Below are 22809 nucleotides of genomic sequence, written 5' to 3'. Positions count from 1 at the left end.
CAATCAAACAATACATAATGTGGGAATTCATAAGTGACTAATCTCAAAGTGGGGTTACACCAGATCTAAGATCTACTGGTACTCTATCTTAAGGTGCAGTGACACTCTGTTGTAGTTCTAATCATAGCTTCTTTGTTATTTTATGTACTTCTTTTCTCCTAATTAGACTGTCACTCCTTATGAGGAAGACTAAAACTGACAAGCATTCAAAGACGTTTGTTGGTATCACTCTGACTGACGCTGTTCTCACGCAGTCCAAACAAACTAAACTAATCCAATAAACGTGTTTTGTGTGAACAGACGTTTGACAAGTCATTATTCAAATGAAAGGAGACTGAACCATAAAGGCCTCTATGATTTCAGCTACACGTTTAATGAAGCATTATCTTACCCAGTTCTTGTAATAATCCTCCTTCAGCAGCGAGGAGTCGTGGGCGCGCCGCAGCACTCCCAGCAGCCTCTCCTGTCTCTGTCATACACAAACACATAAAACTGTGTCAGGATTTAGCCATTAAAACATCTCCAATCACCTCCAAACACACTGTAGCTGCTGACAATTTTTTGGTGTTTCATTTTTTATGGTGCGAACACACGGTCATAGTGACATAGTGAGAATTAGATTAATTTACAGATTATTCACATACCTTTTCCTTCAGCTCTTGGACGTTGGTCTTCCTCTTCAGCCTTTCCCAGCAGAACGCCACATAGCAAGTCCACATAGGCTCTAGAGCGCAGAGCACACAAGCACAGCGATGGTTTCTTATCCTGTCACATGAAGTTGGCGGGCAGTTTGCAAACTGTGTATTTATGTTTTGGAACTCTTTATGCTGCCTAGATCGAGATTTTATTTTTTTCCAAAAAAGGACAAATTCAGCATTGGAAATGACACTGCCGGTATGTGCAAAATAAACATAGAGAAGGGAATTAATAAGTAAAATAAAGTAAATCTTGTTTGGTAATATAGGCACCACTATTTCTAAAGAAATATTGCAATATTTTTAATATTGTGAAACTAATCCTCTTCTTCTTTTTCTAAACCACATACAGTGCAAAGAAATGTGTTAACTGCAGTAATAAAAGACTTCTTACTGGTTTTAATACTTTAGGTCATTTTCATACTTATTAAAATCCACAAGTGCCCGTAATAAAATGTTAATTATAACAATTCGAACATCAAAGTTCTGAGTCTCAACAAGTGATTTTGCCTTTTTGTAAAATAGCCCAAATTACCACATCAGTTCGTTCTCTGTGTATGCATGAGCTCATACCAGTGTTAAGGCTCTTGACCCCCTCCTCATAGACCTGGCAGCAGCGCTCCTCTCTGCGGTTGATATCCGACGCCCGGCCTTTGGCTGTCTGCAGCTCTTCCCCTGCCCCCGGAGCCTCCAGCTCCCTCTTAGCCATGAAATCCCACGTCAAGCTGTCTTCTGTGTAGTTAGCCTGTAAGCTGCAAACGAGGGGAGGGACGCAAGTATGTTCGTGCTCAGTGATGAATTTCGGTTTGAGGTTCAAGAACAGTGTGGGTGAGACGGATTCTGTGTCTTACTCTTGCAAGATGAAGTCCTGGAGTTCTTCGGTGAAGTCGAAGATAGCTGCTATGTTGAGAAGTGAGATGACGAACTCTGCTTCTGTTGGACAAAAAGAGCAGCAACACAAAGGTAAATTCCTATTGTTGAAGGAATGCTTGCAATCGCTTTTGCTTTTAATGAAAAGATTGACACCACTCATATATAATATATCAGCTACAGCCAGGAGCCAGTTAGCTTAGCTTAACACAAAGACTGGAAACAGGGGAAACAGCCAGGCTCTCTCTTAATCCATACAAAAAAAATATAGTTTGTGGTTTTACTGGGGTTATGTGTGACATCTTACATTGACAGGTGCAAAAACAGACTTTTCTTACTAAAAATTATGAAATATCAGACATACTTATGTTGGTAGCATGGGTGATACCCAACCCAAGTTGGTAAAAGTATTTTAGATGTGAAAGGTCCTTTTTTATTTAGGTGTTTTTTCAATTGGAAATCAACTTTGAAAATCCTACCTTTGATTTTCCCTGCAGCATCTCTGTACACAACCTCAGCCAGTTTAGCACTCAGGATTTCTGGAGAAAACTCATATTCACCCTGGAGGGAGTGAAGAGCAGGTATTCAGGCACTGAATAGAAAGTGAGGGCTCTCTGTGTGTGTATTGACTTTTTGCCTTTCCCACCGTTTGTGTTCGATTTGCGACACACTCACCAGGTCCATCTCAGCTTTCTCCAGCTCTTTCTTCTGCTTTCTCAGTTTCTCACAGTGCAGCAGCTCCATACGGAAGTACTAACGCAGAGTTGTTGGAGAAATTAAGAAAAAAATATTTGACAAATACACAGTCAATTTCATCAATCTGTCAACAGCAGCAGTTTTCACTGAACTTCAAAAACAAAGTTTCTCAGTAAAAGTTTCATGATTAAAAATGAAAGACATTGACCAACTGTGGGTTAAAAAAAGACATTTATTTTGCTTCTTTTACCTCCTGGTAGACTTTCTTGTTGTTTGGATGGAAGCGCAGCGCCCTCAGAAATAAGTGTCTGGCACTTTCAGAGGAACTTCTATCCTCCAGCTCACTTTTGGCTGCCATGATCCACAGGGCTAAAGACGGAGAAGTATAAAGTCTTTACTCATTGTTATTATTAGGTGACATCATCGTCCTATTTTGCCTGTGCGTGTACTTGTTTTGCCAATTCTTAAGACTGAGATTACTGCACAGCAGAAGGTAAAAATGGGAGTTACAACAGACTGTAAAGCAGAATCTTCTGTACCTGGCTTGTCGGGGTGTATAGCAAGCATGGCTGAGAACACCTTGCTGATCTGGCCTTTGGTAGCCTGATGAACCCAGAAAATATCATTATTATTATTACCACGAGAAGGCCTGATATGTACTAAAAGCCAATGATGAGATCATTACATACCCATTTCTTACAAAAAGCCACATGTGAGAGCCACAGCTGCACATCATCCTGTGGGAAAAGAAGACGTGATCATTCGGAGCAGCTCAGATGGCCTGATATGTAATCAATGCAATGATTTGATTGATACACTCCAATACTACAGTATAAATGCTTTTTATACAGTACCTTCCACTTGTTTGTTGCTCTTCTGAAGACACTGTTTATTCTATGGATGATGGGGTACTCAATCTCCTCTCTTTTGAACTGGTAATGTATGTGCTGCGAAAGTAAAGTTTCATACAGTCAAATGATGTGACATTATCTGAACGTGACAATTAAAAGGCTGCCAGTGTCTCACTCAAGCTGCCTTATGCAGTTAGCCACTCACTCTACCTGTTTTACACTATGTTAAGAAGTATAGTTTACCATAAGAATATCAAAAAATATGTCTACCATCAAAGGAATCCTATCCAAAGTGAATATTAACAATAGATAAAGCAAGACGATGTTTCACTTACCGCTCTTCTCTTCTTGATCAGCTCTAAAATGTTGATTTCATACTATAATTAAACAACAATATGAAGTTAGTATTTTAAATGTATAACTCACATAATGTATAACAAAAGTGGAGTGAACTGTTAACATGATTATTCTACCTGAACATATGCAATGAAGTCCTCTTTGTTCACGATCAACCTGTGGAGCTTGTATTCCAGAGCCGTCGCTCTCTTGATTATGGATCTGAAATATTGAAAGAAAATTTTAAAAAACAGTATTCCTAAGATGGAAATCTGAAAATCAAAACATGTGTCTGAATTATTGACCTTATGGGTTTATAATAATTTTATAAGAGGATTCTGGATCATAAAATCTACCATACGTGTCCTATAGAGGTTGTTCCACTTTTCAGCAGTGGTGGAAGAAGTATTCAGGTCCTTTACTTTAGTAAATGTACAAATACCAAACTGTAAAATGACTCTGCTACAAATAAAAGTCATTAAAAGGCATTAAAAATGTTATTGAAGTAAAAGTATGTAGGTATAATCAGGAAATGGAAATTATTATAACTGATGTATTAATATAAAATTTGCAGCTGGTTCTGAACTATTTTATATTGGACTGCAAATATGATTCTTTTTTCTTTCATTAATCTACTTATTATTTTCACCATTAATCGATTGATTGTTTGGTTTTTGGAAAAATTCAGAAAGTAGTAAGAAATCCAGTCACAATTACCCAGAACTCAAAGTGACATCTTAGCAATGCTTGTTTTGTCCAACCAATACTACATACCTCAAAATTACAAAAAAATACATTTAAACTCTTAAAATCATTGAATGAAGCAAATCGTCACATTGGTGAAGCTAAAACTATGAAATGTTTTTATGTCAATCAATTAAATGATTAATCGACTAATTGTTTCAGCTCAACTCGTACATGCTGTTGGGTAGTTTAATTTACAACAAAACATATTTTATAAGCTCTTCACATGTTTTGTGTAAAAAATCTGGATTTGTAAAGCCACTAAAGCTGTCAAAAACTTGTAATGAAGTAAAAACTACTATATGCACAGATGTTGTCATGTCACTCTATGTTACAGCTTAAAGAAAAAAATTAAGAAATAAAAAAATCTTTAAAAAAAACCTTTAATGTACAGTTTTATGAAAACACACACTATGTTACTTTAACTTTAGGGTTTATTTTTCTTTATATTCACCAACAAATTAATCTGTAGTAGTGAGGTAAAAGACAGAATAATAAGGTCAGGTTTCTCTGTGTCATCTCTCCATATTAGTCCACAGGTGCTCACTTCTTGTCCAAATAATGCCAACAACAACAAAACAATGTCAGCTGGGTGGCGATCCCTGCTACAGAATGTTAATACACGCGGTGTCTCTTCGTATAAGTGTTGAGTACTACTGAATGAAACGTGGAAACCCTGGGTGAGTTGGATGTTGCCTTACTTGACTTCTTTCTTGGTGAACAGTCCCACTCTCTCCAGCTGCTCAAGCTCCGGGATTCTGTCCTCAATCCGCTGCTGAACGATCTCCGCCATCTGGTCGACGCAGCCGTTCCGGGTTCAGGTCACTATGACTATTAAACGGTGATATTAAAGTTATCAGTGTACACTTTAAATGTATATAGCACCCACACTGTAGGCGATGGGGCTGGTTTTCTCCTCCACACATGTGTGGAAGTTGTGATTCGATCAAGTTTCCGGTTCCGTCTGCTAATAGCTCCGACAGGAAACACTACCCAGAGGCTCGGACAGTCTCCACTCATGTTGTAGCTGCACATTACTTTACACGAATACCTTTAAATAAATACAAAAGTGCTGCCCCAGTTGTGTTTATATGCCTAATATGAATCTTGTGTTTATTTCTTCAGTGTGAAGTAACTTTGTTTCGGTGTAAACTATGAACTTCAGTGACTCTTCAGCCTGAAAAAACACCTCCAATAAGAATGTGTTTGTATAAAATACGATATAATGTAGCCTGAAAATACCATGCAGTATGACTATATTATTTAAAATGTTACTTCAAAGTGATCTTTTGGGGTTTGTCTTGATATTAACCTATATAAACTCACATCCCATAAAATAAGGTCACATTCATTCATCATTCGTTACTTGAAGTACTTGAAGCATATAAAGTCTCAGCTGTAATGTGAGATAATATTCCCTCCCGACCCCCTAATAATACGTTTTTATTAACTTTCTGCCCTCGAGTGTGTATAGTAGAGTGATTTCTTGCAGCTTGTAGTTCATTTTATCGCTGTTTTCCCCATGCAATGAATTCATTCAAACAGCGTACAGTCACATACATGATATATGTATAGCATGCATGATCAGTCGCACTACAAACTGCCATGTTTCATGTGAATAAGAGCGTTTTAGCTGCAGGTTCGTCCTGATGTTCATGCTGATAACCAAGATTTCCCGCAAAATCGCAGAAAGCCAGAGCGGTTGTATGTCCTCCCCGGAGCTCGGCAGCCAATCACAGGCCCGGATTCTCTTAGACCGCCTCCCATTGGCTGACAACTGACTACCACTCTGTTGTTCAGTACAAATTGAAGGAAACCACACCGACAATAAATTTACACACACATAATCAACTATTTGAACCAAAACACTCCAACTTCCTCCGAAATCAAGCGACCTTTGTGACATCTGAATGCGGTGGAAGCTCAGGCGGACGGAGGTTTGTTTTCTAGTCAACCATGCTAGCACTGCTAGCTAACTAGCCATCGTCTCGTCGCCTCCTCTTCATCTTCATGGGTTTCTGCTGTTGAGTCTGCCAGGCTTGAGCTGGAGGCAGCGAGGCTAACAAATTAATGCCATCGGCCAGGGTGGGTAGCCTTTACTTGTGCCCTACGTCTACCGTATGCCAGTTGTAAGGTTTTTCGTGAGTCGTAATCTGAACAATCGGATGAATACTACGCTGAAGCACCAAGGTAGCTAACGTGTTAGCATTGTGCTTTTAGCTGAGCGAGCTAGGTAGCTCGATTGCTAACGCGAGTATTTGCCTAACTGCTGGCTGAGCTCACATGTCGCACTGCCGCTGTGTTCTCCTGTAATAATTCATGTGTCGTTGTGGTTTCACTCGCAGAACTCAGGTCATATTATGAGTGGGGCGAGTTGCAAAGCTAACGGCGCTGTGTACCCCGCCTCATCAGCAATGATGAACTCTGTGAAGAAGCCGAAGATGGAGCAGATTCAGGCCGACCATGAGCTGTTCCTGCAGGCCTTTGAAAGTGAGATTTCACCACCCGTCACTTTGTAATGCGGCTTTTCCAACTTTTAAACTTTCCCATTGATTCTAATAAGCGGGTAGCTACCAGCTTAACTTTACTGAAAAACTAAATAAGTAACAGTATCTTGTTTTTTGGCTGACAGGCCTCCCTAGTCTGGCTGGTGTTTTATGGGGAGCCCCACGTTTAGTTTGTTGTGACTAAAAATATTTGATGATAACTCCCTTTTTTTAGGTAGCAATTTTCATACTGTAATAAAAAAAACTGTATTGTTTATCTGCTCAGTTTGTCTTTGGTTGTTGGATATTTTGTCTAATCAGCCACCACCTGTTAACAGCCCTTCTGTTAGCATGTGTTGGCAGTAAAGTGGATTAATTTCTCAGACGCAGAGTGAAATTGACACCAGACGAATGGAGGGCCCTGTCTCATACCTGTGCTGAACTTTGGACTGTTACCAAGTAAACATAGTGATAGGGATGTCCACATTAAACATCACAATAACACTTGTTTCTATTTCCAGAACCAACTCAGATATACAGATTTCTTCGCACAAGGAACTTGATTGCAGTAAGTGACTGTACATGTTGTTTCTTTGAGTCACTTATTTTACTAGCCAACCTACTTAAAATGCGTGATTGATTCGTTCTTTTTTTCCCCCTTTTTCAGCCCATATTTTTGCACAGGACGCTCACCTTCATGTCTCACAGAAACGGTCGAACAAATGCCAGAAGGTATTGAATCTAATGTATTCAGCTATGATATATGAGCAGAGTTCCTTTTTGTACATAAGCAGATGCACCAACAGAGTTTTAAATGATGATTCACACCTGATATCTGTACGATCTCATTTATATTCTTCAGTATTAATGGATTCATTTTGTACCCTTGTGAACCCATCATCTCAGGAAAGCATTTAAAGTGGATGATATGTTGCAGACAGTGGAGAAGATGAAGGGAGAGCAGGATTCTCCAAGGTAACGCAGCCCTCCAAGAGTAACGTGCTCTTTTATTGCCCCTTGCTATTGATAGTTTTACACACTAAAATACCAGAGAGATTGCATTGAGACAACTTCTGACCATTGATATTAACAGTCGGAGCATCCAGTTTCACCTGTACTTTTTTTCTGTCGGTGTCTTTCAGTTTGTCTTCACATCTACAGTTAACCTTCACTGGGTTCTTCCATAAGGATGGTAAGCAGATCTTGATCTTTAAAAGTGCTTGTGTTGTTGCTTTTGGAGTATCAGGGTTGTATGTTGCGTATGTAAACACCATATCTCGGGCCCTGTACTACAAAGCAGGATTTCAGGTTAGCGAGGTAAGTTTCTAATCAACCCTGGGTTTTTAGTCCTATGACAACAGTTAACTCCATACCAGGGTACGTAGCCATGGCAACTGATGCTGTACACATAACCTTCTCTGAAGTAGGTTATGTTTGCGATAAGAGATCAACGCTATAAAAAGCACCACCTGTGGTCTGGATTATGTGTTTCACTACTTATTTGTCTAATATTATAGTTTGCTCTGAATTTGTAAAATATGCCGCTCTGCTGTGAGTTGTCCATGTTTGAGATGGGTCATATGCTAAAAAATGCTGCCCCTTTTTTATTGTGAACACGCTCATGGCTATATTAGAAAACCCTTTGTTGACTTACCAAGTCGATAACCACCATTGTCTGACAGATAACAACAAAAAGATATCTTGGTTACGTTGAACTTGCATTGTAGTACAGTACCCTGGTTTCAGAAACCAGATGCTGTGGCATGTAAGCACTTCATCCAGGTTTCTATTGGTAGAGAACTTAGTGGCTGAGACACAGATGTTATGTAAACCTCATATCCTCAATAAGATCAGGAAATGCACTCGTAAGTGCTGTTGCAATGACGCCACCCAACTACAGTCAACAACTGCTAGCATGTTACAGATTTGTGCAGAAGCAAGATGTTTGCCAAAGAAAGTGCAAACACACACTAAAGCTAGTGACCGAACGAGTGGATGCAGATGTTTTAGATGGCCACACAACTATTGCATAGAGATAACAATGAAAATCATGTATGTGTGTTCACTTGAAAGTTTTGTTATGCATGCAAGAAAATTGACAGAAGAACTGACAAACTCTTTTTGTTGACATACAGAAAAGCCATCTCAGAATTCAGAAAATGAACAAAATTCCGTGTCCTTAGAGGTGCTACTTGTCAAAGTCTGCCATAAAAAACGCAAGGTAAAGTAAAGTTGAGCCAGTCTCTCACTGTAGCAAAGAGTAATTTCATGCTGCTGTTATTTACTTTTGTTCGTGTTGTAAAATGTATGTTTGGTTACTTCTCTTTCAGGATGTCAGCTGCCCGATTAAGCAAGTGCCTACAGGTAAAAAGCAGGTGCCTTTGAATCCTGACAGTAACCAAACCAAGCCTGGCTCCTACCCTTCCTTACTGGTCTCCAGCAATGAGTTTGAGCCCAGCAACAGCCACATGGTCAAGTCCTATTCGCTCCTGTTCAGGGTGTCACGCACAGGGAGGAGGGATACTAATGGTCTTGTTAACGGAGAAGCCAATGAGAACATTGGTAGGAAATCTACATTCAATTTTGTGTTCGTTAATTCATCTCAATTGTAACTGTACTTCAGCAAAAACAGTGCGTTTTGGTAGGAGTTTGCAATGAGTCAGTCTTTGTCTTGCTGCATCTTCTTAAAAAGCCATGTTGGATGTAACTGAAATGGTTGCTGGTTGGATATAACATTTTTCATGTTTGTTTGCATAGATGTAATAGACACTCCTAGTAGAAAGAAGAGAAGTTCATCTCACAGAGAGGAGGGCGAGACCACAGAGACCTATGTTGCACAGATGACTGTCTTTGATAAGAACAGGTAAGATTTTGTCATTTCATTTGCGAAATCATATGTTGCTGTTCCTTTTTACTACACCTTAAAATCACTGCTGTTGACTTGTTCTTTGCAGGAGATTGCAGCTGCTGGATGGGGAGTATGAGGTGTCAATGCAAGGCATGGAGGACAGCCCTGTCAGCAAGAAGCGAGCCACGTGGGAAACCATTCTTGATGGAAAGGTTGGGGGTTTTGTAGATGTGTCAGCATGGGGTGTGTGTGTGAGACCTTTTTTGACACATGAGGAGCTGGGGGAGCCAGGGTTTTCTCCTCTTAAGCTCCCTTTCATATCTTGACCATGACTCTGTATGACTGTCCTGCAGAGACTGCCACCGTTTGAGACATTTTCTCAGGGACCCACATTGCAGTTCATGCTGCGTTGGACAGGTGATTCTAGCGGAAAGTCCACTGCCCCCGTGGCCAAACCCCTTGCCACCCGCAACTCCGACAGCTCCGGCCCCATGGAGACTAGGACCAGCAACCACCGAGCTGCCCTCATGAGTAAGTACAAAACCACCACAGGGCAGAAATGCGCTGTGATGTGGAGGCTCAATTTTCTTGTGTGGAACCATCATTTTATTACAGTTTTGAATTACATGTAATCCTGTATTACATTTAAGAGCAGGAGGCAGAAATCCTCCATAGATGACGGTAGGGGACATAAACAGGTTACAATTCTACCTTCTGCTTGTAGTTTAAAAATATTGTAAAGATGTTCACCAAACAAAGAACTGAAGATCATTTATTTCATGGCAGATTCTCGGAGCAAAACTGAATGGGTTTTGGATTTTCACCCACTGTGATATTGGTGTGGGATGGTCTATTTGTAACTGAATCTGGCAAAGCACACTCTGTGAGTCATAACTGTTGAGTCCCTTTCAGACATGCACTTCACTCCATGAATGTACTGACAACTTCACAGTTTGCTCTCTGAATAAGGCCCTGGTCTTGTGTCATATAGTGTGAATATCCAGCAAAATGCTTCCACGTAGCTGCTCGATCTGTAATGATCCGGTCATGTTTTTAACAGAACCATAATGGAACATTTCCATAACTGAGACCTATGTTTGATTGGCAAAAAAAACATTATTTTAAAAGGTAGATGAAGCCAGCAATGTTACATATTCCTTGTCTGAAAGGGGCTTTAGCAACAGTCATATGTGCTGTCGTTTCAAATCTTGATGTTTTAAGAAAATAATGCAATTTCTACATTTTCTCAAATACATGTTGAATTTATTAAGTCAAATTCTTGATTTGGTGATTCTCCAAGAAATAACCTTTCCATCTGTTCCCATCAGCAGTGAAAGAGTCAGTCAGCACAGACATTCAGACGAGGAAAGAGCAGGTCCTGTGTGAGCCGCGGCAGAAGCTACGTATATTTTATCAGGTACACCATACAACAGTAAGAAATACAACTGGGCCTGGGACACTGATTTACAAGAATCTTCTGGTGAGGTGGTTGTAAAGCAAAATGTATTTGTGGTCTGTTTTGTTTTAAAAATGTTTGTAATTACTGTCACATTTTGACACATTTTTCTTTATTAAAGATTAAACTATGATAGTTTTCACCCTGTTGAGCACTCTTAGGGTTTGTGTACCAAAATGTGACGGTAACTCGGATGTTACGCAACCCTGTCAGAATCACCCATTTACATCTGCGTTAGCTTGACCTTCTATGGTTTACCTTGTAACTAATGCAATCTGTCCTTGTTCAGTTCTTGTACAATAATAACACACGGCAGCAAACCGAGGCAAGAGATGATCTTCACTGTCCCTGGTGTACCCTGAACTGCAGCAAACTCTACAGCCTGCTTAAACACCTCAAGCTCTCCCACTCCCGCTTCATTTTCAACTATGTGGTAAGGAACTGAGTGGGTTTGTTTGTAATTTTGTGTGTGTGAGATAGACTTGGTCGTGTGTTTTTCTTGAGACGCCACCTGATTTCAAGAAATCTTGAAGTCTACAATTGTAAAATAACAAAAGATACCGTGCTGGAGCTTTGGTCCGCATTGATTGAGTGCATTGTGAGCTGAGAGAAATAAAGAACACTGGCTATAGGTAGAGGATGGTAATGGAAAATGCAGCAGTGCAGGCTATAAAGACGGTACTTGTTAGCAGGATGAATAAATGTAGTTTTTTGTCTTTATTGGTAATAATAAACTTAAGCCTTCATTTTTTGAAGTGCACACTGTGCAGCTGTATTGAGGACAAATTCATATCTGCTCTGGACCTTGTGATAATTGAGGTTGCTTGTTACATTTAAGATGTGTAACAACGAAATTTCCTTGCCTCCGCTCGTTGTACTTATGCACAGTTTGCAGGCCACCTACAGTCTACTGGTGATTAGTGATTGTGCACCTAACTTTTTACTTTTGGTACATTTGCTAGAAAATTGGGGAGTTTGAAAGAGTTGCATGCAAATCATCTGTCAAACCACAAATGGAAACCAATTAGTTTCTTGTTCTCCAGGTTTTTCTTTACCCACAGGCACTCTTATCTGAAGCATCATGTTTGAATAAGTGTGAGAAATCACACTTTGACAGTTAGTGCCAGGTTCCCCTTGACCAGAATAAGTACCTGGCCTTCTGTGTGTTTGCTGAAACAATTTCCTGTAGAATTTCACAAATTGTCTTTTTTTGTTTTTGTTTTTGTCTCTGCAGCCTCACCCAAAAGGAGCAAGGATAGACGTATCCATCAATGAGTGCTATGATGGGTCGTACGTTGGCAACCCTCAGGACATCCACAGCCAACCCGGCTTTGCTTTCAGCCGCAATGGCCCAGTCAAGAGGACCGCTGTAACTCACATACTGGTTTGCAGGTAAACTTGTGACAAAAGCGGTGTTCACATTCAAAGTCAACGCATGTGATTAACTTGTTTCAGATGACCACTTCGATTGGCTTTTTTCATTCAGTGTGGTTTTTGTGCTGAATTGGTAATCAATTGAATTAACTTTTAATAAGCTGTTCATCAGCAATGAGCTGATTTTCTTGCACTTTGCAAGAAGGTGAAGCTAAATAGATTAGCTTTTTTTTTTTTTTAGTCCGTTTAGGTTTCTGATTGAGATGTGATTTTTGAAAATAGGTAGTAAGTAAAGGCATGGAAATCCAAGATGTAGACCTTCTAATAAAGGTGTGCTAGCATCTTTTTATTTTTATAATTTTTTTGGGCCATTTTAAGAAGTAAAAGCTATTCTTTGCTCCGGGTAAAATGAGAAGTTTCTTCCGTAGTAGGTTAGTAAATCCGAAGAGTTTCCCAACCTCGGTGTCTGCGAGTCACTCACGGTGCCCCCAAATAATGTTTTACCTTTGCGCACTGTAATTTTCACTCTCATATGCAGCTGAATGCTGTTCTGTACAGCCCAGCTGTGGTAAAGGTAAGCCACAGTGCAACACTTGCAGGCTGTGATGGACAAATGGGTAAAGAGGATCTGCTGGGTGTCATTTCATTTTATGGAGTTTACATATAAGGCACTGAAAATATGTGATGTATAAAAGAATATACACAAAACATAAATAGACCAGTATTGAGGTAACAATCAGTGTATATTATATTAAGTATCAATATAATGTAACATCTAACAAATGAGCGTACATAGTCTACATGCAGGATTTGTTTTCTCTCCCCCTTCCGTTAGGCCCAAGAGGATCAAACCCAGTCTGTCGGAGTTCCTGGAGACTGAGGACGGCGAGTTGGAGCAGCAGAGGACGTATGTCAGCGGACACAACCGCCTCTACTTCCACAGTGACAGCTGCATGCCCCTGCGACCCCAGGAAATGGAATTGGACAGTGAGGACGAGAGAGATCCAGAGTGGCTCAGAGAGAAGACTGCCACGGTGAGAAGGCATTACTCATTGTGTCGTGTGGTGTCTGGTTTCACTGTTCAATTAAGATGTCCCACCACTTATGGAGACACCCATGGAGGTCCAGAGAGATACTAAAGAGGACATTTCTCAAGTTCTTGCCACCAACTGAAGCAAACCTAGAATCTCATCTTGGCTGTGATGACTTTCTTTTTTTTTTCCCCGGCAGCTCTTTCTTCACTTAATGCTACGTAATGTTCAAGTTTTGTTGAGTGACTGACTCGATAGTCATTACCACAGACTTAAATCAATGCCTGACATTGGAATTCATGGTGCTGTACAAAGAGGACAAGACAAACTCTACTTTACATCCTGTCAATATGCAAAAAGCCATCTGGGCAGTTGCATTGGATCAGTAATGCAGTGAACCTTGTAACACAATGTACACTTAACGTGCATTATGATGCTTTGCAGAGATACAGACTTGAGATTGGCTTGTAGCACACTGCCAGTTGCCTTCTCAGTATCTTGTGTAGTTGGTCATTATCATTGATTCACATGGACAACGACACGTTATCTCTTTTTAATACACCTGCAGTCAATTTACTAACGCAGGTAGCAAGAACCCATTAATTGGGTCAATCAAAAAAAGTGTAACTTTGAGGCCAGTACACTAGCACAGTCAGACAATAAATAGTGGTAATGTGCGAGTTACTCTGAGGTGTCCAGAGAACATCTAAAGACGGGGGGGCATAAAAATGAATCTTTTGGAGTGCTGATTTTGGTTTCGGATTACCATGGCAACAAAGAGTCAAAGCGTTTGGATCAGGCCCGCTCCCCATAAATAACTTAAAAGGTGCTCAGAGTAAAAACTATTGCCTACATGAAACACTTCTTCAACTTGCTGTTATATTTTTATCACTTCAGTATTGACTTCCTGAACCTGCAAACGTTACTCGCTGTAGTCTCATCGCTGTTGATTTCACTATCGGAGCAAACAGGAAGTGCCTAAAATGAATTGATGAATCACCAAATTTCATTTCAAAACTCAAATTTTGAAATATGACTGACATATGTTCTACTGTGAGGCGCAATGGTTGTTTTATCTTTTCTCCATAATCAATCTGAGGTAGTGGTTAACATGACTGTATGTATTGTATCATAATTTGTACGTTTTGTTTTGTTTGTCTTTTTTGCTCGCAGCAACTGGATGAATTCACAGATGTCAATGAGGGAGAGAAGGAAGTGATGAAGCTATGGAACCTACACGTCATGAAGTATGGGTATGTTCAATATAACAGCACTACAGGAAGTTGTGGACATTACTCGACACTAGTACAGTATTCCTGAAGCAGACATTTAAGCAATATAATGGTTGTGCAAAAAATATGGAAAATGTCCTGAATTTTGTTGCAATGGTGAACTATATCGAGTAATAAAGTGTTTAAACAGGACGGCCACTACAGATTGAAATCAAATCCAGGGAACTTACAAAGTGACTTGCTCATATGTACAGTATATCAATCGAAATACACAGTAGTTGTGCTATATTCTCTTTTGAAACACTACAAACTAAGCTCTTCTGTGGTCTGTTTTTTACCTGCAGTTTCATAGCAGACAACCAGATGAATCAGGCCATCATGCTTTTCGCTGAGAGCCGCGGCGCTCACATCATCCGGCGCAACCTCTGCCGCAACTTCCTCCTGCATCTAGTCAGCATGCACGACTTCAACCTGGTGAGCACGGCCACCATTGACCGTGCCATGGCACGTCTGCGACAGATCCAGGAGGAGCTGCCGGACACTGAGGAGGAGCACCAAGACCAGATTCTGGTATCAGCGGGAGCCTGCAACGGCAACGCCATCACCTCCACTGGAGGGAAACAGGGCAAGAGGACAAAAAGCGCACTAACGGACTGATGTAGGATGGATCGAACAATGATTGTCGTGGGGTTTTTGTTTTTATTTTTATTTTGTTGGGGTTTTTTTCTTCAATGAACATTACCAACCCTTTGGTGCTTAGATAGGTGGGAGAACTGGTCACCGGAGGATCTGACCTGAAGCAGACCAGTATACAAGGTAAACAAGTTATTGGAACTTGAGAATTGAACCAAATATGAACAATATAAAAGTGAATCACCCACAGCTACACAAACCAGGAATTTGAGGACTGGGTGAAGTTGAACCTACTTAATATGCATTTTGTAGGCGCCATTAAAGTTATCTGTCTTTGGGGGTGCTGACAGTGTGAACAAACAGTCTGACGTGGTCCGACTGTGTTTGGTATGTCCTTGTTCTAGACAACTGTACAGTTAAAACTGTACTGGTAACATTGTCACTCTTGATTATTTGTACACATACACAATAACCTTGTTGAGAATTTATCCTTTTAGCTGATTATTTTAGCACTTGGTGTTTGTACTTAGAAAGCTTACCTTAAAATTGTCTTTTTTTTGTTTTTGTTTGTTTTTTTTTTATTCACGCTGCACCAAATGTTAAATGCAGCTTTTCCACTGTCACCAGTGGAGAAACTTTAGTGGGTTTGATTTCACTGTTGTGAATGATGTTTAATTTGAAGGGTCATACAGTTAAGAACATTGACAGTAAAAAAAGGAAAAAAAAAAAAAAAATCTATACTTGACATCAATGTCTAGAGTATATAAAGCCTGTAAAGCTTGTGTTAGGACCCCACAATGGACTGTGGGTTTTGCTGGTAGGTTGCCATGACAATAGGGTTATACTGTAAAGCCTTGGATCCCAGAGTAGAGAATAAATTCAAAACTCCTACTTCATCACCCCTAAGGCTTTTGGCCTGCATTGATGATAGCTCAAGGAAAGCCAGGGAACTCAACTTTTCTGAATATTTTTCTTTTTTTCCTAAGATTTATTGAAACAACAACCAGCAGCGCATTACCCCATGTATCATGTAGAGTGCATAGTATTCAAGATATAAAAGTCAACAGTTTTCAGATGATGCTTGCACCTCTAGTCTCTTTTCACTTTTGAACATGTTGGAATCACAATGTTAAACATGTTGTTTTTAAACATGGGTTCTGAGTATCCGTAGCTGACTGACAGAAGTGTGTATACATGTAATCACATCAAATGTTAAGCTGTGCCCCATTCTGAATCCAATAATTAACAGATTGCAGTCGTTCTCTCAGAGCAATATGCTGTTTATTGGAGGTTTGGTTTTCAGGTCTGAGTCAGTTGTCTGTCCTGTTAGGTGCAGTTTATGCCAAAGGGGAATATTTTCATCAGTCTTTTAGTTCTGTATATTTTTTCTAGTCTTCTGTTTTAATTCATTCCATGACAAGTTTTTAAAAAGCGGCAGTAGTTGTTTTGTAGTGTGCACATAAATTGATGGTCACCATTCATTATTTCATCAGACTTCCCTTGTGGACAACCAAATTAACAATATATTTTCCTCCATCTGGAAAAAGGGAGACATATTCACCGGTATTTTCAAAAACACCCTGTTAAAAAAAATATACACTCTGGCTAAGGGGATTTTTATATTTAAAGAAATAAAATACATTTGACCTTATTCATGTCTAATGTTTTCGCAGTGTAACAATTCATGCAAGTATTTTATTTTTTTCCAGTAAACAACGGTTTCTTCTTCAAATGGTCAGCTGCAGGTAACGTAGGTCTTTATGGTTGACATTGAAATTCAATTACTCTCTTGTTCTTGTAAGTTTCTTACAATAGGGTTTAGAATGTAAATAAAACGTATGAGCCTTCAGGATCATTAGGATGTTACTAAATATTGATTACATGCTAAATGGAGTTTGATCAGTACTTTTTCTTCTTCTCATTATTCGCTGGAGCCATGCAGAGTGCAGACACTGCAAATTTCCCAGCTGCATCGAGCGGCTCCAGAAAGAAGTCTTTTGCACACACTGATCCGTCTTCTGCCTCTTAGTCTTCCTCAGTTGTGTTATCTGCTTTCATTTCTTAATAATCAAGCTCTTCTGCTTCTGAGCGTCTCCCATTTGTTCAACACTGGCAGCATGTTATAGCTTTCACTAAAAGCAAGCACTGGCACACATCTACATGAACTTATGTTTAAGTTTTCTGATGACCATTAATCTACCATATAAGTAAGCCCCTAAAGACAAGGCATCCGCAGGTACAGTAGGGCCTGGCAGACCACGCCCACTTGTAAATGAAATTACAAGTGGGCGACATGGACTATATTAGCAGATCAAAAACCATTTGAAAATATTCTTAATGTTATTAAGGGTGGCAACTTCCTTCACGTTCACCCCTTTCGTGTTGCGGCTGCAGCTGGATTTGACACCTCCCGTTGATGTTTGCGGCGGGTCAACTCCTCCTCACATTCAGTCATAGCGCCTGTAAAACCCTACATATCTATTTTGCAGCCACTGATAGTCGCATACTGGCGTACTCTCACGGTGTAGTACATTTTAAACATTGCAACAAACTTATTTTATTTTGGTAATGCCAGAAAAACCTGCAACCACCAACAAAGACATCAACAAGAGGAGCTCCCACTCTGGACTTTATTCTGGGTGTTGGAGTTAGTTATGGTTTTGGAGGAAAATATGTCCCCCAATAACTTGTAGAGTTAATCTATGCGACCACCATTCAAAAACAACGTTAATGTGTGTGATGTGTAGCTTCAAAGACTTCTGTCACATCTGAATCAGTCCGGTTCCCTCGCTAAACTAAACGAGACGGTGTGATGTGTCTGTTCACAGACGATCTTTGGCTACCGAACCACCTGGCGCGTGTTTTAAACGTCATTCCACAGCAACAGCAGCAGCAACCGTTAATGTTCAAATGTTTCAGGCGTTTTTATTTGTAACATTTCCTTTTTTATACATAACGTTATATACTTTAATGAATTTAACTAATATACAAAGTTAGCTAGCTTTGTGGGTGTAAACGAACATTGACGTTTTTGCCTAAAGTTAACTTACGTCGCACAAATTGACGCTAACTGCCGAATCATGCGTGACAGCCGAGCGCCACCGCCAACATGCCACCGCAAAGTCTTCAAATGTGAAGTCCTCAACGATGCGAAACAAACTCAAACGGTGCAAGAGAAGTAAAGATGCCTCGTCCCCAAGCAAAGCCCCGCAGAGGAGCGCCGAGGTGATAACGGCGGAGTCAGCAGAGTCCCGCTCCTCCAACCAGCAAGCATCACCAGCAAAGGACACACCCGGCTCAAGTGTTTCTGCTCGGGGACAGAGGAAGACGTTTTGCGCAGAAGACATTAAAATTGCACCAGTTTTCTTACGTTCAGCTCAGCTCAGCAGGAGTCAGCGGGGCAGCGAGGGGACGCCGGGTCAGCCTGCAGAGAAGCTGCAGAGGTCAGTGCAGAGTGAAGGTGTGCAGCCGGTCAAAGGTCAGCAGAGGAACAGGTGTAGAGGACAGTTGCCACTCTCAACTCTGCACAGCTGTCTGGAAGAAATCCAAATATCCAACCCTGCGTTTCCAGTGCGAGCAGTGTTCAGCACTTTGCAGAAGAAAACAAGTCTGCAGGATTTTGGATCTACTGGTGAGATTGAGTTATTCCCCTGAATGTGCAGTCACTTCATTAACATACTCATTCATGAAGTGTGGTGACGGTTGTGATTGTGTCAGTCTTCCAAGTGTCCTGCCGTAACCAGTTATGCCTCTCTCCCTCCTTTTTCCAAAGCAGATGACTCCCCAGTTCAAAGCTCCCTACAGAAGCAGTTGAAAGAGAAGAGGAAGTGCGGAGATGAAACCTCTGAGAGGGCGCCCAAACGTCTCAGGTCTAGTCTCAGTGCAGAGGGTGCCGTTGTTGAGGACCGCTGTAGCGTGTCAGCACTGGGTGTTCAGGATAGCGCTGTCCCCGTGGCCAGGAAGCAGCCCAGAGGCAACAAGCTGAGTCGCTCTCACAGGCTGAGGCAGCAGAGTGGGAGCCCAGCAGGCCTGGTGAACAACTGTGAGCCGCTGATAAACCACACACAGTCTGACAGCCAGTCACTCAAATACTCTGACATCCTCCAAAGAGGTACACTTCTTATATCCTTATTGGGTTTCTTTTAATATGCTTTAAATTGCAGGAAATTAACTTTTTCCCTTTATTTATTTTTTTTCTAGATTCCGGCTTTGAGGATGTTCTCTGGACGGACAAATACAGTCCTCAGCATTCAAGTGAAGTCATCGGCAACTCTGCCTCTGTGAATAAACTGCAGAGGTGAGTGTTATATGATGAGCTCTCTTGCTCGTTTACTGATATATAGGACTTTAAATCACTTCAGTTTTTTTTTTTTTTTCTGGAATTAAGTTGGTTGAAGAAATGGAAACTAAGAGCCGACTGTGACGAGAGGAGAAAATTGGAGGAAAGGAATCAAGAAGAAAGCAGCAATGGTAAGATCTGGTATTTATCACACTCAAAACTTTTGCTCTCATATCTCAACTCAGGGTCGAAATGCGGTTTTCTAATGAGCCATGACCAAACATTTGTCACGTTGCCTACTTATTTTGGGGTATCCACATGACTTTAATCACTCAGGATTTAACAGAATTTTCCATGTGTGAGACCTTTTGGTTGGAAAAGTAATTACTGTCCTCTTGTGCAGACTCGTGGGACTGTGGAGACTTCCAGGGTGACGCTGGGGCAGAGGATGACAGAAAGGAGCCGCTGTGCAACACCATGCTGATTACAGGGCCTCCAGGTGTGGGCAAGACCGCCGCCGTGTATGCCTGCTCTCAGGAGCTTGGCTTCAAGGTTGGAATCAAACGTGGATCAACATCTTTGAATTTTCATGTTCCCAAAGGCTGATAATCTGCATCCATATTAAATATGACCATGCCAGAAATGTGAAGTGCTCTTTTCCAGTGAACATTGATTCCTTTCAGTATGAAAAACTAAATGGTAGCTCACCAGTGAGAACTGTAGATACAAGAACATGAGCACATACATCAAATGTAATCTGAATTATTATGCCCTTGAAAGACCTCCGAAGCATATAAACTAACACAGATAACCAGTTTACAAAGGGAATCATCACCCTTCACATCTGAGGTGTCAAACACCTCCAATGACCTTCACCTCGAATGTCAGATAGCCCAGCTAGAAATAAGTAATGAACATGAAAAATAATTGTTTAGACGCTGTTATTAAAAGCTAATAAACATAAAACCTTTTTCATTCAGCAGGAAGAGGCAGATGCAGTCTGAAATTATTCACTCATCAGTGTCTACACCACCAACCACTTGACTAAATGATCCATGTATTAGAATAGCACTATGGGCTATGGCTGTATGTAAGTCATTTCATGGTTCATACAAACATGTGAGACGTATCAGATATCTGGTTTACCCGCTGGGAACATCGTGAATTATCTTCCTTTTGTGAGCTTCAGCTATAAGTTAGACCAGTACCCAAATCTGACCGAACTCTGTGAGATGAGACCATCGTTTTGTTAGATATTCCTCTTATACCGCCTCCCTTTCTCCATAAGATGTGGCCTTTGAGGATATATGTTTATTTCTGTTCTACACAGATAGTTATATTTCCGTCTGTGCTGCTAATAAAGTGTATATAGCTGCTCTTAAACAGCTCTGTAGTCCCTTGTAGACACCTTAGTGTAACTGTCTTTGCTTTCAGATAAGATCAAACATTCGAAAGTCAAAAGGGGCACATTTTAAATTCATTGTCAGAATGGATTACTTGGCACATGTTGGGGGCCAAATTATGAGTTTTGCCGGATTTTAAACTACTCTCACAGCAAATAGTCACCCAGACACCACAGTTATTATTCTTTAGTTTTTCTTTTCCTTTTTCAACCAAAGGTGTTTGAGGTGAACTGCTCCTCACAGCGGAGTGGCCGCCATGTTCTGTCCCAGCTGAAGGAGGCTACCCAGTCCCACCTAGTGGAGATGTCTGGGAAGGACCCACTGAAACCAACTTACTTCAACAACTACAACAATAAAGAGACTTTATCTGGTAGGACATACTGGAGATAAAGAATACATGGTCTCCAGTGACATCCAAACAAAAATCATGCAAAATCTTTTACTGACTTACTAAGACAGCTTGCAACAAAAAGTTTAGTGAAAAAGTAAAAAAGAAACTTCTGGTGTCAGGTTTATGTAGTGATTAAATGCATGTAGACTGTAATGGAGGCTTCAGTGTTGTACCAACATATTTTACAGACCTTTGTTCCCTTTTCTTTAACAGGAAAGACTGTGACTCTGAAAAATGTCACCTCTACCTCAAAAAAGAGGGCAGCACAGAACGTTGGCAGCTTCAGTCGCAAAAGAAAAGCGAATCCCGCCACAGTCACTTTGGCCAACTACTTTAAGATGAAGGCCAAAGCAGATCACTTACACCTCGGTGGTCTGTCGCCATCTGAAAAACCAGACGGCCAGACATCGGGCAGCCCATCACCAGCCTCTGATCAAACAGTGCCACAAAATAAAAAGACAGCCACATCACTCATTCTGTTTGAAGAGGTAAACCATTTGGCAACCCCACGCTGTGAGACGTATAATTTAATGGATATGAGACCGCACGTAACCCCTGTTTGTCCCGGGTTGATCCATTTGCAAACTGTCTGCTCCCACAGGTTGATGTCATATTTGATGATGATGTTGGTTTCCTCGCAGCCATCAAGACTTTCATGGCAACCACTAAAAGACCGGTCATTCTGACCACCAATGGTAAACGCACACACTGTAATTTTGAATAGAATAGACTAGAGAGGGCAAGCTGTAATGCAAAATAAATGTCTTCCTTAGATTCATCATTCAGAGAGAGATTCAACTGCACCTTAGAGGAAATTATTTTCAAAACCCCATCATCGGTAAGTTTTTATCACTACACTCGTTTAACTTCAGTGTAAAATGCATGCATGTTTTCTGAGGTAGGTCACACTTTTATTGTACGCTGGCTCCTTGGTGAACTATTAAAAGCGTCTCACACATGCAGAGCAAATGTGACCAAGAATGACCCACAAACGTACTGCATCTGTTTCCAAGGTGAATGTCTGTAGTTACCTGCAGCTAGTGGCTTTGGCTGAGAATGTGCGACTGGAGTTGGACGACATTAGCAGCCTCCTCAGACTGTCTGGAGGTGACGTCAGACGCTGCCTGCTGCAGCTGCAGCTCTGGGTGCACAGTGGTGGAAGAGGGGCTCAGAAAGGAGACGTGCCAAAGGAGACTACTGGTGTAAAGCGTAAGTTGCTTTAAATAAATCACTATCAAGCCCCTTTATAGACGAGGATTTTGTTACCAGAAACGTTTAATACCAATGTAAATTTGCAGCAATTTTCTCAATCTCCTTATCTAGTTTCTGAAAAAGGAGACAATGTAGACCCCCAGCTTCCTCAGTGTGACACAGGCTGTGCTGCTACCTTGCTGGGGCTCCAGCCTGTGACCCCCAAAAAACTTCTAAACCTTCTAAAGGCAAGTATTAATATCTTCACCCCAGAGATGGGGGACTCGAGTCGA

General features: G+C 40.8%; 3 protein-coding genes across 6 annotated transcripts in view; 2 read left to right on the top strand and 1 right to left on the bottom strand.

Annotated features, from left to right (window-relative positions):
• utp6 (UTP6 small subunit processome component) overlaps positions 1-5152 on the bottom strand; it is an 8615-nt gene extending 3463 nt beyond the window's left edge. The window contains exons 1-13 of the mRNA XM_035660509.1: positions 4894-5152; positions 3586-3670; positions 3448-3489; positions 3116-3208; positions 2951-2998; positions 2801-2864; positions 2512-2630; positions 2241-2318; positions 2045-2126; positions 1547-1628; positions 1269-1447; positions 645-724; positions 392-469 (exon numbers count right to left, since the gene is read on the bottom strand). Of these exons, the coding sequence (XP_035516402.1) occupies positions 392-469; positions 645-724; positions 1269-1447; positions 1547-1628; positions 2045-2126; positions 2241-2318; positions 2512-2630; positions 2801-2864; positions 2951-2998; positions 3116-3208; positions 3448-3489; positions 3586-3670; positions 4894-4985 (1122 nt within the window). The 5' untranslated portion in view covers positions 4986-5152. The remainder of the gene's footprint in view (positions 1-391; positions 470-644; positions 725-1268; positions 1448-1546; positions 1629-2044; positions 2127-2240; positions 2319-2511; positions 2631-2800; positions 2865-2950; positions 2999-3115; positions 3209-3447; positions 3490-3585; positions 3671-4893) is intronic.
• Positions 5153-5947: 795 nt separating this feature from the next.
• Positions 5948-16903, top strand: suz12b (SUZ12 polycomb repressive complex 2 subunit b). 4 transcript variants are annotated; one of them, XM_035659459.1, is made up of 17 exons: positions 5948-6129; positions 6538-6682; positions 7200-7246; positions 7346-7410; positions 7585-7653; positions 7821-7870; positions 8814-8899; positions 9009-9240; positions 9436-9541; positions 9633-9738; positions 9880-10057; positions 10858-10943; positions 11272-11415; positions 12217-12374; positions 13192-13390; positions 14561-14640; positions 14964-16903. In XM_035659459.1, the coding sequence occupies exons 1-17, from the start codon at positions 6103-6105 to the stop codon at positions 15274-15276; spliced, it is 2091 nt and encodes a 696-aa protein (XP_035515352.1). In that variant the 5' UTR covers positions 5948-6102; the 3' UTR covers positions 15277-16903. The 4 variants fall into 4 exon arrangements, with proteins under 4 accessions (XP_035515352.1, XP_035515351.1, XP_035515354.1 ...); XM_035659458.1 differs by having other exon boundaries at positions 10855-10943; XM_035659461.1 differs by having other exon boundaries at positions 5967-6382; positions 10855-10943.
• A 1107-nt stretch (positions 16904-18010) lies between these two features.
• Positions 18011-22809, top strand: part of atad5b (ATPase family AAA domain containing 5b) — a 9209-nt gene continuing 4410 nt past the window's right edge. The window contains exons 1-11 of the mRNA XM_035659642.1: positions 18011-18883; positions 19025-19363; positions 19453-19549; positions 19640-19722; positions 19935-20083; positions 21151-21304; positions 21539-21813; positions 21927-22020; positions 22099-22163; positions 22339-22534; positions 22649-22768. Coding sequence (XP_035515535.1) covers positions 18400-18883; positions 19025-19363; positions 19453-19549; positions 19640-19722; positions 19935-20083; positions 21151-21304; positions 21539-21813; positions 21927-22020; positions 22099-22163; positions 22339-22534; positions 22649-22768 — 2056 coding nt within the window. The 5' untranslated portion in view covers positions 18011-18399. The remainder of the gene's footprint in view (positions 18884-19024; positions 19364-19452; positions 19550-19639; positions 19723-19934; positions 20084-21150; positions 21305-21538; positions 21814-21926; positions 22021-22098; positions 22164-22338; positions 22535-22648; positions 22769-22809) is intronic.

This window comes from Morone saxatilis, unplaced genomic scaffold (assembly GCF_004916995.1).
Source record: "Morone saxatilis isolate NCDOM2014 unplaced genomic scaffold, NCSU_SB_2.0 Contig17, whole genome shotgun sequence".
In the NCBI taxonomy this organism is placed as follows: domain Eukaryota; kingdom Metazoa; phylum Chordata; class Actinopteri; family Moronidae; genus Morone; species Morone saxatilis.
Note: the sequence above shows the minus strand (reverse complement) of the source record. Positions and strands in the feature narration are given on the sequence as shown.